Raw genomic sequence first — 17196 nt, 5'->3', positions numbered from 1 at the left:
TGTGGGTTATATTTCACTTGGTTGTTATTTAAAATAACAAGGGTCATGAATTAATGAAATTTCTTATTATTTTATATCAAATATTAGTGTATTATTTTTATTAAGTTTGTCCCAAGAACTTAAGTTAGAGATAGTCTATGACACTTATTGAGTACCGCTGTGGTGTATTCAGCCCTTAGGGCCTCCCTCTAGGGCCCTGCTTACTTTACATGTTTCAGGATGATGTATGATACGTGACATGTGGTCAGGCTAGGATGACTCTCTTTTCGAGGTATTATGAAGCACCACATTTATTTTGTGGTAGCTATCATGTTCTTTCTTATTTTATTTTGTTGGAATTACTCCAACCGTTGGTTCTATTCTTTGGTATAGAGGCTCCATAGATAGCTGTGAAAGGTTGTAGTAACGGGGTTGTACACGTCATACATGAAAGTATATTTATTTTACTTAGTCTCATTGTTATTATCATGAAATACATCATGTGTGATTTTGAATTGGAAAAATATTTTTATCATTTAACTTGAAAATGTATATGATTTTCAAGGAGCTTCTGCAGTTAAATCGGTTTTCCTGCATATGATTTGGGTGCATCACATGGTTTGATTCGCTCGGGTCGGGTAGTGTACCGGGTGCCAGTCACGTGGTTTTGGATCGTGACACTAAGAGCTATCTTAACAATCTTTGAAGGGATATCAGAGCTTCATATTAACTGGACGAAGAGTCTTATTTACCCAAATAATGACATTTCAATCTTCCTTTAGGAGAATTTCAATCTTTATGAGAACAAACATCAACCTTTGGGTTGGGATAACGTTTTGAAGAGACTTCAAATGATGAGTTGGGATGATAAAATCTATCATCCACGTGAATTATAGCCTGTTTGGCCAAGCTTCGCTTTTCTCAAAAGTGCAATTTGTGTTTGATCAATTAATTTGAAAAATATTTTTCTGATCGGGAGTTGACTTTGATGATATCGAGTTTGGATTATTGTAATTGGGATAGGTTCATTTTATCATTTCGGACAGCCCGTTCTGAAAGCTCTACGGTGAAGAAGACATTGTAAAGGAACTAACTTTGTCACACAAGAATTTTGGATCGGTTACTTCTTACTTGAGTGTTCATTGTAGTATAAGATGAAGACGAGGTGTTATGACCCAGAATAACTCAAAGAGTCATAACGGAACTGATCAGTGGAGGAGTGTCTTTTGTGCCATATCCAATGTTGAAAACTGGTAAAACCTTATCTTTCAAATTCGGCAGGTTATTGGGTTTCCAGATCAGTGACGGATTCTCATCGGAGGATGACGGCGGAGAGGAAGCAACAGGATAAGCTAAGGGAGAGATGGAAGTGATGGAGATTGAGAGTGAAGATAGAGGAGAAGAAATTGAGGGGTTTTACATATTTTTGTCAGAGAAACGACGGAAGGAATTGAGGAAAATTGTACTAGTTTTATTTAACTAAAGTCTTTTTTTTGGTTCAATTTATTTAAAAAGAATTTTTAGAAACCATTATTGTTTAGTGACTATTAACTTCCTATAACTATCATATACTTAATTACTTCCTGTAGCTACCTTTCGGTTATTATGGTAATGTATTGATGTATTCGCGCTACTGTATTCATGAATACAGTAGCAAAAATTGGCTAAAAAATAGGGTAGTCCAGTTGTCAGCCGCTGTATTCATATGTATCCGTGCCATGTATTCATGAATACAGTAACGATAATCAACGTAATAGCTGCTAATTTAACGTGATACACTCCTAATATAACTCAACTAAATCAATTATAACACGTAACATTATCAATTCAATTAGTGAGAAGATTTATCTCACACTAAACACAAAAAAATAGAGCATTCTTCAGAGTGTCAGTCGCTTTTTTTTTTCTAATATAGTTTGTGTTTTTTTTTTCCTGATATTGTTCGAGGTTCTGTTCGGAATTGATACAAGTATCTACAGAAATATTTTGAAATTCGATTTTCTAGATGGCGAGTTTAACAATGCTAATTCGTCATTCTGGTAAGTGGAACATTGGAAATTGTTATGTCGATTATTCGATTGATGAGATATTGATAAAGGAGTAAGCGTCCTACAATGATTTGGTTGCTTCAATTTCGAAGCAACTTGGCATAGATTTGAGCTCCAAGTCAATTAAAATTGAATACAAAGTAGAAGGAAATTGCACGCGTATAGAAATACACAACGACATGGGTTATCGGGTGTATGTAGAGTTAAAAAAGGAGAACAGAGAATTCGGGATGTATCCATTGTGTATAACTACATTGGATAAAGAAATTGTATATGGAGGAAGTTTATTTCAAAGAGACCTAATGCAACTTGACGCAACCAGTGGGGTGAGTAAATTTGATACAGTTGATACACTTGCACTTGCGTCTTTAAACTTAGGTGAACCGATTGAGATTTTCGAACCGGAAAGGGATTTGATTATTTCAAATGCTAATCAAAAAGAGGTGATAGCTGGACAAGTATTTAAGGATAGGGCCACATTGAAGGCGGTGATGGAGCAATATGCAATTGCTGCAAGGTTTCAATTCCGTATTGATAGGTCAAATGCTATCAGGTTTGAGTATTATTACTTACAACTTCTTCACCAATATGTTGTATTCAACCGTGTGTATATGTATTCGTAATAGTTTTATAGTGTATTCATGGTAGTATATTATTATATAACATATATTATGTTGTATTCATAATATATGCTTTCTTTCATGGTATGTTTCTATATCCGTGTTTTTAATTGAATGTGCTGAAATAGTTATAGGTTCGTGAATTATTTATATTAACGTGTTCATAATACATTGTTGTATACAAATGTATTCAATATTTTTTATGGTGTATTCATGTAACATACGTTGTATTTCATTGCATGTTTCTTTCAAAACTTTGTTGAAAAATGAAATTGTTGTGTGTCTTAGGTTAGAAGACACTTAGCCGAACCAACTATAGGTGTACTTCATTTCCTGTTTCTAAAATATTCATAATGTCACGTTTATACAACGATATTTAACATTAATCTGCCGTGATCTGTATATATTTTATCCATACATAACCAATTGTATTTATTACACAAATGTATTTGCAGCTATACCTTGTTATGTATTTTCGAGGATTGTGAATGGAAATTTAAGGCTTCTAGTATTAACAAATCACAAATGTTCAAAGTAAGGGAGTTCAATGATAAGCATACATGTCCGTTGAAGGATAAAAAGTATGAGCAACGTTAAGCAACCAGTAGGTTGACTGGGGGAATGATTAGGTCCAAGTTTACTAATCATAAGAGGAAATACACGCCAAAGGATATAATTGATGATGTGAAATCGGACTTTGGTGTAGATGTTAGTTACATGTTGGCGTGGCGCGCTAGAAAAAAGGCAGTGAATTTTCTAAGGGATAAACCAACCGATTCATACAATAAATTACCAGGGTACTTATATACACTGGATATGACTTACCCTGGTTCACATATTAGAATGGAAAAATTTCCTAAAAATGAGTTCATATATTTGTATATATCATTGTATGCTTTTATAAAGGGGTTCGATTACTGTAGACCCATCGTCGTTGTGGATGACAGCCACCTAAAATCAGCATACACAGGGACATTCGTCTCGACTAGCACGTTGGATGGTGCAGGTTTGAGTAAGTGTGTTTTTTTGCCAATTAAGGAGTGGATGAAAGGGATTTTACTTTTGTATTACAATTGTATGATTTTTGTATGTTATTTGTATTTCATCAATTTTATTGTTTGATTTCTTAGCTACTGCGTCGAGTGCCTCAGCGAGCATTGTGCATGGAAATTTAGGTCTACAAGCCTGAAAAAATTGATCATGTTCAAGGTAAGGGAATTCAACAGTGTACATACATGCTCGTTGATGAATAATATTTATGCTCGTCGGCAAGCATCTGCCAAGGTTGTTGCTACCTGCTACATCGTTTTAGTCCCCCCCCCACTCTCTTGCTAATTTTGAACCATAATCAGTTTTTGTTAAGGAATAATTCTTGTGTTTTTTCCCGTGTTTTAAAAGGCGAGATGCAATACCAATACGAGCCTCACATATGGGTAAGCACCACGAATGTTTAAAAGTTTATTATTACTAAATTTACAAAATGGTATAAAATGGAAAAAAATATGAAAACTATATTATCATAAAAAATAAAATACAATAAAGCGTTGAAATATTTAACATAAATTGTAAACATTCTAGCATAACTATCTAAAGATTGATTGCGTGAGTTATGTTACGCGGCGCCTTCCTGAAGTTCCTTGGAAGGGCGACGTAAGGCTAGGCAACCGATGTCAGTACGGTTGCTGTCCGCCAACTGAGGTCCCCTCCGTACGCTAGACTAGATTGTCAGTGCCGTACGGGAAAACCAATGTCATGAGCAATTGAAAGAGAGCAGAAAAGAGAATTGAGAATGAAAGAAAGCTTGATTGCATTGAATGAAAGCTATTACAGAAAACAAGACGGTGTCGGGGGGAGAGACACCAGTACAGAGAATTGTTTGCTTGCTTGAAAGTTTTGATTTGCTTGGTTCCCCTTAATAATGCTTAAAAAAAATAAACCAAAGTTACATGACTAGACCTATGAAAGCTGGAAAATCACACTTAAAGAAAATGCAGCAAAACTACTCTATATTTACAATGAAAAGGACTTAGTCTTCTACAAAGCAGCAGCAAGTCCGTTGGCAGCAACTTTGTCTTTAGCATCAGGGTCTGCGCGCGCGGCGCTGTTGGCTTTTGCCTGTGGCTGGGCGCTGGCGATGGCTATCGGTGGGGCGACAGAGGCACATGCGCGCTTGTCACTTGGAGCTGCCGAGACCACGGGGCCGACCGTGGCGACGGGCGTTGGGAGGCTGGCCAGGACGCCACGGGGCGCGTCCAAGGGATCATGGGGCATGGCTGGAAAGCCGCCCATGACATTCTCCCCCACCTGAGTTGGCGACGTCCTCGGCGCCTTCCTTGCAAGGTAATCATCAATCAGGCTCTTGTAGGCTTTGAGGTTTGTTCCCCTCTCCCAAGTATTCTCCTCTGCATCACATCCCTGCCATTTCACCAAGAACTCCTGGTGATCTTTTCTTGAGGCGTGAATCACTCGATCATCAAGAATAGCTTCAGCACGCCTTTTTCCGGTTGAATTGGGGCCTCGAATACTTGGTATTGTGAGTTGGCTTCGTGAAGGATCCTCCACATCTTCCCGAAAAGGTTTCAGGAGACTGACATGGAAAACAGGATGGATTTTCCACCAAGCTGGGGTATCCACCCGGTATGCAACTTTCCCAATGCGCCTTTCAATGGACAAGGGTCCAATATATTTTTGCAATAGGCGAGGGTCATGGACCCCTGCAAACAAGTACCGCTTTGGGATTTTGACCATCACTTTGTCTCCCACCTGGTATTCCACAAAGCGGCGATTCTGATCAGCATGCCTCTTCATCCGCTTTTGGGCTTTGACAAGATAGCTCCGCACTATCTCCAAATTTTGCTTCCATTCTTTTGAGAAGCTGGCAGCCCGAGGAGATTTTGACATGTTTGGTGCGTTCACTGTGTGTGGGAGTAGCGGTTGCTGTCCGGTAACAATTTCAAAAGCGCTTTTGTTGGTACTTGAGCTCTTTTGTGAATTGAAACACAGTTGAGCAGCATCCAGAAGCTTCACCCAATTCTTCTGCGATCCGGTCACAAAGTGCCGGAGATATTCCCCTAGCATGCCATTGAATCGCTCCGTCTGGCCATCAGATTGCGGATGAAAACTTGAGCTATGACTCAATTTTGACCCGAGGCACTTAAAGAGTTGGGTCCAAAAATTGCTAGTGAAGCGTGAGTCGCGATCACTAACAATGTCTTTAGGTAAGCCCCAATACTTGACGACATGAGAGAAGAATAGTCGAGCTGTATCTTCTGCTGATATATATTGTGGGGCTGCTATAAAGGTAGCATACTTGGAAAACCGATCCACCACAACCAAGATAGTTGTGAGATCTCCGACCTTGGGCAATCCGGTGATGAAGTCCAGGGAAACGCTTTCCCAAGGTCTTTTTGGTACAGCTAGTGGTTCCAAGAGCCCTGCCTGCGTCAAGCGGTCTGACTTATCTTTCTGGCATACTAGACAAGTCTTCACATACTGAGCGACGTCATCGACCATTTGAGGCCAATAATATGCACAGCGAAGCAATGCCATGGTGCGTTCCTCGCCGGGATGACCGGCCCACAAAGTATCGTGGCATTCTGCAAGAAGAGTCCGTCGCAGATCTCCTCCTTTAGGAACATAAAGTCGGTTCCCTTTCACCTTCAGGAACCCATCTTCGGTGTAGAACTGGCGAGTCTTGCCCTGTCCTACCAAATCAACCAAATACTGTGCAGCAGGATCCTTGATGAGTAGATCCTGTATCTGGTCTTTTATGGTGGTGGTTACTTCGCTTCCCTTTAGGGCGGCGAGAACACACATCGATGCTAGATCAGCTCTCCGACTGAGTGCATCAGCAACATGATTGGTCTTTCCACTTCGGTACTCCAGGTTGAAGTGAAATTCCGCTAGGAGTTCCTGCCACCTAGCCTGTCGTCCATTCAGCTTTGGCTGGGTCATGAAATGGCTAACGGCTGTATTGTCTGTCTTGACCACGAATGGGGCTCCCAGTAGATAATGCCTCCAAAGGCGTAAGCAATGAACGACAACCAATAATTCTTTCTCATGGGCGGCATAGCGTCGCTCTGCATCCTTCAGTTTCCGGCTCTCGTACGCTACGGGATGCCCTTCTTGTAGCAATACTCCACCAAGTGCATAGTCGGAGGCATCCGTTTGCACTTCGAATGGCTTGGCCAAGTCAGGGAGGGCCAAGACTGGGCTACTGGACATAGCCATCTTCAATGCGTCGAAGGCCTTTGCCCGCTTGGGGCCCCAATCCCACGGGGTGGCCTTCTTGAGAAGTTCTGTCAGCGGCACTGCAATGAGGGAGTAACTTTTCACAAACCGCCGATAGAAGTTGCATAGGCCAAGGAACGACCTCAAGGCATGTATATCCTTAGGAGGCGGCCATTCTGTAATGGCCTGAATCTTCTGCTGGTCCATCTTGATCCTCCCTTCCTCGATGACATGTCCGAGGAAGTCAATTTGTTTCTGAGCAAAGGAGCACTTGGATAGCTTCGCATATAGTTCGTGCTCCCGCAATCGGGCTAGGACCTTCCGCAAATGCTCCAGGTGTTCTTCTAGTGTCTGGCTATATACCACAATGTCATCCAAATAAACCACGACGAATTCATCAATGTATTCTCGGAAGACTTGGTTCATCAAGGTGCAAAATGTGGCTGGCGCGTTAGTCAAGCCAAAGGGCATAACCAGGAAGTCGTACGACCCATATCTTGTCACACAGGTCGTCTTGTGCTCATCACCATCGGCAATCCGAACTTGCCAATAACCTGTCCTCAGGTCTATTTTGGTGAATACCGTCGCACCACCCAGTCTATCAAACAAGTCTGCCATTAGCGGAATAGGGTACTTGTTTTTCACGGTGATTTTGTTTAGAGCCCGGTAATCCACGCAGAGTCGCAAACTACCATCATGTTTCTTTTGGAATAGCACAGGGGACCCGTATGGGGACTTAGAGGGCACAATGATCCCTGTGTCTAGCATTTCCGTCAATTGTCTCCGAAGCTCGGCGAGTTCGGGTTGTGACATTCTGTATGGCGCCCGGGCAGGTGGCTTCGCACCCGGCACCAACTCAATCTCATGGTCCATAGTTCGCCTAGGCGGAAGACGCTTTGGCATGTCTTGTGGCATGATGTCTTCAAATTCCAGAAGTAACTCCTTCACGGGTGCAGGAATGGGACCCGAGGAGCGTTCTATATCTTCCATGCAGAGGGTAGCCAGGAACGTGGGTTCATGTCTTTTTACCCCCTTCTTCAACTGCAAGGCCGAGATGTTCTCGGCTGCCATCTTCATGGGAATGCACGGAATAATGCAGGGCTTGGCCCCATTTGCCCCCATCATCAGCAGCATGTCTGCATACGGTGCGGGCATGGTATTGGTCTGTCTCAGGAATTCCAACCCCACGATTAACTCAAAGTCATCTATGATCACTACGCGCAGGTTGAACTTTCCTTCATAAGGGCCAAGCTTCACTGGTACTTCTTTGGCTATTCCACCCACTGGTTGAGGTGGTGAGTTGATAGCCTTCACACGACCTTTGCCCTTTCCTACGACTAGTCCAAGACGCTCCACCTGAGTCGAGGCTAAGTAGTTGTGGGTGGCACCTGTGTCTATCATTGCCCGAATGGGCTTGCCATTTACCTTCATGTCAACGAACATTAGGGTCCTCTCTTGATGAGGAGGAGTCCTCAAATTCGCCTTCTTATTTCCTTTCCTGGCAATTGGACAGGGGTCCTTCTTCTTGCGGATACCGGCACTGGTACCCGCTAAGGGCTCAGAAATGGAGCCAACAATTGCATTGAATGCACCTACTGGCTCGGTCTGGTCCGCATCATCGGCGTCGTCATCCGTCCCATCCTCAAAAGCTTGATGGGCATTCATCTGTGCATGTGGACATTCATTATTCCAATGTGGTCCGCCGCAATGGCGACATCCTGAGGGGGGCTTCCTCCCCCGATCATTGTTGTTAGATGCAGCACTAGTACTGCCGGAAGAGGGAGTCTTGGATTTGGGTGCACTCCGGTCTCCTCCACTTCTGCTAGGGCCACTAGTGTTTGGTTGGCCCCCTTTGTATCCTCCTCGGACAGGCTGTTGAGGCCTATCCTTCCGGGCTTCCACTTGGTAATCCCCAAGGCACTCTGCTGCTTGGATTGCCTTAGGCAACGTGTCTACCCTTTGTCTCTGCAACTCCATCCGGGCATAAGGTTTCAACCCTTCCAGGAAGGTGAAGAGTTTGTCTTTGTCCCCCATGTCACGGATGTTCAGCATGAGCGCGGAGAATTCCCGCACGTAATCTCGCACTGATTTGGTCTGGCGGAGCTCCCGCAACTTTCTCCTGGCATTGTACTCAACATTTTCGGGGAAGAACTGTAGGCGTATGGCTGCCTTCAGTTCCGCCCATGTGTCGAGGGCATCTTCACCTGCCTTGATGGCTTCGTACTTCACCCGCCACCAGAGTTTGGCATCACCCTGAAGATACATGGCAGCAGTTGCTACCTTCTTAGCTTCTTCCAGGCTTCCCACGGCATCGAAGTATTGCTCGATGTCGAAAATGAAATTTTCCACTTCTTTGGCATTCCGAGCTCCACCGTATGGCTTTGGCTCAGGAATTTTCAGCTTTTGTGCCATGGGGGCGAGGTTCACACCACCCCCAAATTGGTTTCCGCCTCCTCGAAGTAGGCCTTGTAAAGCAGCATTGACAACATTGAGCTGGCCTGTCAAGTTGTCAATGGTTTGTTGCATGGCAGTCACCCTGTCTGCCTCTTGTTCCCTGTTGGCTAAATCCTCGGCACGCTCCTGCTGGAGGACCTCAAATTTACCAAAAATTTCAGCTGCCTCTGTGGCTGCTGTTTGCCGGTCTCCTTCAGAGTCGCGGCTGATGTTTTCTATGTCAACTTCGGCCTGGATGAGTCTGCGGTCCAGGTCGTCCAACCTTTGCACTAGGCTGGTTTTTAGATCGGGCACCATTTCCACGATGGGCCGTAATGCGTCAACCGTTCCCTCAAGGGTCGCGATGCGATCCCCATAATTCACCATGGTCAGAAATGGTGGTAATTGCAATGTGATCCCTCGTCCGATGTCGAGCCTAGGCTCTGATACCAACTGTTACGCGGCGCCTTCCTAAAGTTCCTTGGAAGGGCGACGTAAGGCTAGGCAACCGATGTCAGTACGGTTGCTGTCCGCCAACTGAGGTCCCCTCCGTACGCTAGACTAGATTGTCAGTGCCATACGGGAAAACCAATGTCATGAGCAATTGAAAGAGAGCAGAAAAGAGAATTGAGAATGAAAGAAAGCTTGATTGCATTGAATGAAAGCTATTACAGAAAACAAGACGGTGTCGGGGGGAGAGACACTAGTACAGAGAATTGTTTGCTTGCTTGAAAGTTTTGATTGCTTGGTCCCCCTTAATAATGCTTAAAAAAAATAAACCAAAGTTACATGACTAGACCTATGAAAGCTGGAAAATCACACTTAAAGAAAATGCAGCAAAACTACTCTATATTTACAATGAAAAGGACTTAGTCTTCTACAAAGCAGCAGCAAGTCCGTTGGCAGCAATCAGGGTCTGCGCGCGCGGCGCTGTTGGCTTTTGCCTGTGGCTGGGCGCTGGCGATGGCTATCGGTGGGGCGACAGAGGCACATGCGCGCTTGTCACTTGGAGCTGCCGAGACCACGGGGCCGACCGTGGCGACGGGCGTTGGGAGGCTGGCCAGGACGCCACGGGGCGCGTCCAAGGGATCATGGGGCATGGCTGGAAAGCCGCCCATGACAGATATCATGATATGGGATTTACCTACAATGTCCTAACAGCTCAAATATCAAAAGTGAAAGAAGTATTCTCTTCGATGGAAAATGTCAAGTGTACGGTGTACCTCTTGAAAAGTTAATGAATCAAACGGAATTAGTTGTGTCATAAAGTCCGCCAAATGAAGTGGAAGAAATTGAAGGAAAAGATGACATGGTCATGATGTCAAGTCTGGTGATATTTTTGTTCATTTTCTGCACATTGCCCAGAAATATGTTTAATTATAGGATGGAGCTTTTCCATCTTCTGTAAACCATAGAATTAATAACTCTGATAATAGTTGGCACTTCAATATTGCCCTGAACTTTGATGCTAAATGGTTGTACTTTGACTGAAAAATCTCCTTTTTATCCTGCAAACTGCATCATTAACCTTTTCAAAGACTTCTATCTTTATTTGATATTTTGTTAAATTTTCAGTGGAACAGATAATTAGTCTATTTCTATAATCTCTAGCCCGATTAATTTAATTCCTTATTTTCTTCCTCTAGATGATTTGGTGAATGCTTAGACTTGCAAGAAAACACATCCAATATAAAAATGAAATGCCCAATATAGCACCTATAACATGGGGTTACTTCAGCATGAAAGTAAGTTACCAAAAGTCAAACTCCACAAATTATAATATCCCCTTTGTAATGGTTCGTACTATGTGCTCATTTTTCAAAAGAAAGGAAATAAAGATGGAGAAAAGCAAGTTTCTAACAAGTCTAGTTCTAGTACTTGTGTTGTCATATGTGAATGCAACAATATCAGGGCCTAAATGGCCTAAAACGAGCAAGCATTTCGTGCTAGTTCACGGGGCTTGCCATGGAGCCTGGTCTTGGTACAAGATTATGGCGTCGTTAAAAACTTCAGGACATAATGTAACAGCTCTGGACTTAGGTGCTTCAGGGGTCAACCCGAAGCAGGTCCTTGAAATCCCACATTTATCGGATTATTTTAGTCCGCTAATGGAGTTCATGGCTTCTCTTCCCGCAGATGAAAAAGTAATTCTTGTCGGTCATAGCCTTGGTGGATTTGCCATTTCTAAAGCCATGGAAAATTTTCCAGAAAAGATTTCAGTTGCTGTATTTGTCACTGCTCTAATGCCTGGTCCAACTCTCAATGCAACCACCATCTTTACTGAGGTACCATTCCTCCATATTGCCAACTTTATCCATGAGATGATCATCTATTATGTTAGCTTACACTTTCTCATGTTTGAAAATTTTATACTTCATTACAGTCATCCAAGGCAGCAATATCTGCACTTGATAATCGTGTTACATTCGATAATGGACCTATGAATCCTCCAACCACCTTCAGCTTTGGTCCGAAGTACTTGGCGAGTTATCTTTATCCCCTGAGCCCAATTCAGGTAATTAAGCATAACAAAAACAATAAACTGAAATAGCTCAATACTGGTATTCTGATAATGAGAATGGCCCTGAAGTGACTTGTTTCACAACATTAATGTGGAACCTTTTTTTCTTTAATTTTATATTGTGGAACTTATAACTGTGTTTCATTTTTTCCCCCTTTCTTGGTATTAGGACTGGGCACTGGCTACTACAGTAGTAAGGCCATTATATTTATACAGTTCGGATGACATATCAAAGGAGATAGTTCTTTCAAGCAAAAAGTATGGATCAGTTAAGCGAGTGTTCATTGTTTCTGCTGAAGATAAAGTTCTAACGAAAGAATTTCAACAGTTGATGATTGAAAAGAATCCACCAGATGAAGTGGAAGAGATTTCAGGCTCTGATCACATGGCTATGATGTCTAAGCCCCTTCAACTTTTTACTCTTCTTATGCGTATCGCCAACAAATGACAAGCTACCTTGATTACATCTTCATGAATAATGCATAATTGAAATAAAATCAGATTACCCTTGTTCTCACGTGTTAAAATGATGAATCAGTCTTTTGCTCATTGTGTAAAGATTGTGGACACTGTTGTACATAAGCAAGTTCTTAATTCTTGGGCTTATCACTTGGCATCGGGGGTTCTGTGAAATGGTTCCTTCCTAATTACATCTCCATTACATGACATTGACAAAATAATAAAACTTCTAATAATTCCATCACAAGTTGCAATTGTTTTCATCAGATCATAGATTCCAAAAGTTAATGTACATATATGTCGTGTTTGGGAATACAACTGGAGCCCCAACTTAGTACTTACCTTTGACTTGCCGAGATGTCTAAGGAACAACATGGGATAAATAACCATGTACTCAAGATTATAACACGACCCTTTTTAATGTCAAAATCTTACTTAAATTGGCGGGTCATGGAAAGCTTTGCAGAAAAGATTTCAGTTTTGCTTTTGTTACTGAAATGATGCCTGGTCCAACTCTGAACATTTCATACCCTCACGAAAGTGGTTAAAGTGTCTTTTCTTGAGTCATTCTATTTGCTGAACACACTTGGTTCTAATTTTATTCAAAGAAGGACATTGGAATGATTTGATGAGATTTAGTCAGCAGTTGACTTTGATATTTGTTAACTAACTGTTATTTTATGCAGCTAGAGCCTGAATAACTTACTTGTCTAATTTCTTCCTCTAGTTGACTTGATGAATTATCAAAAGTACAGAAAAGATATTCAATATAAAATGCTCAACAAACAGTACTTGACGTGGGGTTGCTTAAGCAGGGAAGTAAGTTAGAAGGTCAAACACCTCGAGTATCAAGATTGCCTTATAATGGGTCATATATTGTGCTCAGAGTTCAAAAGAAGAGAACAAAAGTTAAATGGAGAAAATCAAGTTTCTAATAAGTTTAGTACTGATACTTTTGTTTCCATGTGTAAATTCAACAACATCAAGGCATAAATGGCCTAAAACTAGCAAGCACTTTGTTCTAGTTCATGGCGCGTGTCATGGAGCCTGGTCTTGGTACAAGATTATGGCGTCGATAAAAACTTCAGGGCATAATGTAACAGCTCTGGACTTGGGTGCTTCAGGGGTCAATCCAAAACAGGTTCTTGAAATCCCACATTTGTCGGATTACTTCAGTCCGCTAATGGAGTTCATGGCTTCTCTTCCTGCACATCAGAAAGTGATTCTCGTAGGACATAGCTACGGTGGGTTGGCCATATCTAAAGCCATGGAAAGCTTTCCAGAAAAGATTTTAGTTGCTGTATTTGTCACTGCTCATATGCCTGGCCTAACTCTAAATGCAACCACTCTCTTTACCAAGGTATAATTTACCTTCTTTATCTTTGCTATGATCTCTTCTGTCAGCTAAAACTTTTTCATGTTTGAAACTATTATCTAGTTACAGTCTTCTAGTGGAATGGTATCTCAACTTGATAATCGTGTAACATACGATAATGGACCCACCAATCCTCCAACGGCCTTCTTCTTCGGTCCAAAGTACTTGGCGAGAAATGCTTATCAGCGGAGCCCAATTCAGGTAAGTATAATAGTGAAATATCTCACCTTTGGTATTTTGGTCATGATGTTTGCCCTAATATTGCATGTTTTCGCCAAGTATTATTAGGAGACATCATCTACTTGGAGAATTAGCTCATTTACATTACGATTTATTCATATGGACGCTAAGTTGTGTCTCTTTTTGCTCTTTTGGTGTTAGGATTGGGTGCTTGCTACAACACTAGCAAGGCCACTTTACATATACAGTGAGGAAGACATATCGAAAGAGATGGTTCTTTCAAACAAAAGGTATGGATCAGTTAGGCGAGTGTTCATTGTGGCAGCTGAAGATAAAACTCTACTGAAGGAATTCCAAGAGTGGATGGTTGAAAAGAATCCACCCGACGAAGTGGAAGAAATCCCAGGCTCCGATCACATGGTCATGATGTCTAAGCCCCTTCATCTTTTTAATCTTCTCCTGCGCATTGCACAGAAGTGACAAGCTTCTTGATCCAGCTTGTGATTTCATATTAAAAAATAAAGCATTCTGAAATAAGAAAGGGAGTCTTGGTGTAACTAATAAAGTTGCTACCATGTGACCAGGAGATCACGGTTCGAGCCGTGGAAACAACCTCTTGTAGAAATGCAGGGTAAGGCTGCGTACAATACACCCTTGTGTTTCAACCCTTCACCGGAGCTTACTGCACCGGGATGCCCTTTAAAAGCATTCTGAAATAAATTATAAAATTGCTCATTTTCACTTGTGCAAAGATTGCTAAATCAGGTCTTCGGAAGATGGAGCCTTTTTTCATTTTGAGTTTTATGGTTGTTTGACCAAAAAGTATAACTTTCGGCTAAACTATTAAATTTATGTAATAACAGGTTAAATCTAGTTAATGATAATGACTCTAGATGCGAATCTTGAAAACATGTGTGAGATGGGACAGATCCAGTGAAGTGTTGACAATGATAAGCACAAAATGTTCATAAAGTACGAGCAATAATGGAGGTGTAACTAGCGATAAATAGCAATAAATTACATTTAAGTAAATAGGAGAAATGATTCGCTCGATAAAGGATGGATTTGACTAATGTTCCTTCTAACAATGATGAATGACAGAAAAATTCAAGATTTGTTCGAACTATTCTCGAATATGGTGGAAAAGTGTGGAATAATATGGGCAAGAATCTTGATAAAAAGGTAATCTTTGTATCTTTATGAGAGAGAGAAAGAGAGAGAGAATCTTTTTATAAAGTCTACTCTTATCACAATGAATATTACATTCCCCTCTTCCTTCTCTTTTATCCTTATTTATTTGAGACATATCTCTAGCAAACCCTAATAGTACAAGTGCAGAGAATATTCACTAAAATATTCTCTTTAATATCCTATTTAAAAAACTAGCCGTTACTGCTTTCTCAGCGGTGCTTGACCTCGGTCAATATTGACATCTCGACCACGAATCTCGCGGCTCCCTAGCCGACCTCGCCTGACTCTTTCCTTAATGCTATATTACCCTAAATATTCTAGGGCGAATTTTGTCCTATACAGTTAGTCCCTCCGCTTAGTGAGGCCGACCTCAGGCGGGCTCGATAAGCGGATATTATATAATGTGGTTGAATCATTTGGATAACCTGGACGAGCCATGATGATTGGGGCGAGTTGGCAGCGTGTCCCTTTGTGAGCCGTAATTTCTGGGGTTGTAAGTCCCACGAATCAGGATGATGTCATGACGAACAGACGTCATTATGATGTAATTTCCCGATACGTTGCTTCGTTTCACGTGCATTTTCCGATTCAGTCTGCCACTTCGGTTACAGTGCCAGGTGATGATGACTAATTCCTTGGTTTCGATGCTTGAGTTTTTATAAATAGGGGTGTGTGTGTAACGTTTCAATTTTTACGAAATCCTTGCATAGAAGAACTCTGTATCTTCTTCTTCTTCCCCTATTATTGTCTTCTTCTTATCAGAATCCTTAGCCTCCTTCTTCTTCCTCTGTTGTCGTGTACTTTATTATCGGTTTTAGCAATTCTCGTTGCTTCTAACACTTCATTGCTTTAATATCCTCCCTTAACAACATGGCTAATGTACCCTCTGTTTCCGGTATGGAAACTGACCCTGTCCCTTTGGCGGTGCTTATACACCCTCATGCTGATAAGGTCTCTGTCGCCATTGAAGAAGATAATTTTCCTACGATAGAAGAAATAATCCCTCGTAGTGAGAAAGTTAGGTCTGATTTTTCGAAGGCGCCTGAAGGTGAGCCTGAAGTCTCGGAATCAGTGATGGAAGAGGCCGATCTGGCCGAGCTTAGGGCAAAATTCAACATTCCTGCCCATATCGATCTGGTCCCAACAGGACGCAATGTGGTGCAAATTCACCGCCCCGAATATTGCTCGTTCTATGCGTATCCTTTCTAGGTCGGCAATACTCTCCCCCTTCTCCCATTGGTGGAGGAATTTTATTGCTATTACGGTGTTTGCCCGGCCCAACTTTCTCCTTACAATTACAAGGTTATCAAGATGCTCTGAACATTTGCCGAATTGGCCAGAGTCGAGGTCATACTCCGCCATCTGATGCATCTCTTCGCCCCTAGCTTTTATAGGGGGATGATGTTGCATCTTCACTGCCGAGGAGGTAAATTCCTGGTGGTGAAGATGGACGACAAAGCAAATCATCAGTTCTGTCTCAACTACTTTTTCGTCAGAACCGAACACATAGTGGCCAACGCGAGCGACTTTCCTGAGACTTGTAATCTTGCTCGTAAGTATCCATTTTTTGTGGAAGGTATTTTATTTGTATGTTTCTAGTCGTAGGCTCTAACACTTTGTCTCTTCCTTGTACAGCCAAGGCTACGCCTCCTTCTTTGGTCGGGGACATTTCTGAGTGAGTGGCCGAGCTTTCTCAAGAGGTTCGGGCCTGCTTCTTCCCTGGCCGGTGAGTTTGTCGATTATATATTATTTTTTTGTCTTCTGTTTTGACCGCATGGTCGCTTGCACGTTATAGCTTATTACTGGTGGTGACAACCTACGTTCATTCTTTTTCAGTTTGGGGAACTTCGAAGAGGCCGAGTACTCCTCCTCCTGTGTTTCGTAAGAGGAAAGCTGCTTCTTCGGAGTTTGTTCCTGCTGTGACCACGGCTAGGCCAAGTCGTTCATCTTCTTCTGTTCGTTCTTCTACCGCGGCCAGGTCTACTCGTTCGTCGGCCATACCTACTGCTACTTTCGTGCCAGCTTCTTCTGTGCCCGCAGATATATCGTTAACGGAGCTTCCAGCTTCCCTTTTGCTTCATCTAGTAGAAATGGAAGAGGAATCATCGTCGAGTGATGGGAATTTGGTTCCCCGTAACGGTGGATGTCGGTGATGGGTAA

General features: G+C 42.2%; 2 protein-coding genes across 3 annotated transcripts; both read left to right on the top strand.

Annotated features, from left to right (window-relative positions):
- Window positions 1-11093: 11093 nt before the first annotated feature.
- LOC107822429 (methyl jasmonate esterase 1-like) lies at window positions 11094-12437 on the top strand. Its single transcript, XM_016648974.2, has 3 exons — window positions 11094-11595; window positions 11694-11825; window positions 12001-12437. The coding sequence occupies exons 1-3, from the start codon at window positions 11104-11106 to the stop codon at window positions 12277-12279; spliced, it is 903 nt and encodes a 300-aa protein (XP_016504460.1). The 5' UTR covers window positions 11094-11103; the 3' UTR covers window positions 12280-12437.
- A 129-nt stretch (window positions 12438-12566) lies between these two features.
- LOC107822430 (methyl jasmonate esterase 1-like) lies at window positions 12567-14580 on the top strand. Of its 2 annotated transcripts, none has more exons than XM_016648976.2 (3): window positions 12567-13650; window positions 13735-13866; window positions 14047-14580. In XM_016648976.2, exons 1-3 carry the CDS (start codon window positions 13204-13206, stop codon window positions 14323-14325), a joined length of 858 nt encoding a protein of 285 aa, XP_016504462.1. In that variant the 5' UTR covers window positions 12567-13203; the 3' UTR covers window positions 14326-14580. The 2 variants fall into 2 exon arrangements, with proteins under 2 accessions (XP_016504462.1, XP_016504461.1); XM_016648975.2 differs by having other exon boundaries at window positions 13729-13866.
- Window positions 14581-17196: the final 2616 nt, after the last annotated feature.

Source organism: Nicotiana tabacum, chromosome 19, assembly GCF_000715075.1.
Source record: "Nicotiana tabacum cultivar K326 chromosome 19, ASM71507v2, whole genome shotgun sequence".
Classification (NCBI taxonomy): domain Eukaryota; kingdom Viridiplantae; phylum Streptophyta; class Magnoliopsida; order Solanales; family Solanaceae; genus Nicotiana; species Nicotiana tabacum.
The sequence above is the reverse complement of the archived record's forward strand: the minus strand, read 5'-3'. Positions and strand labels throughout refer to the sequence as shown.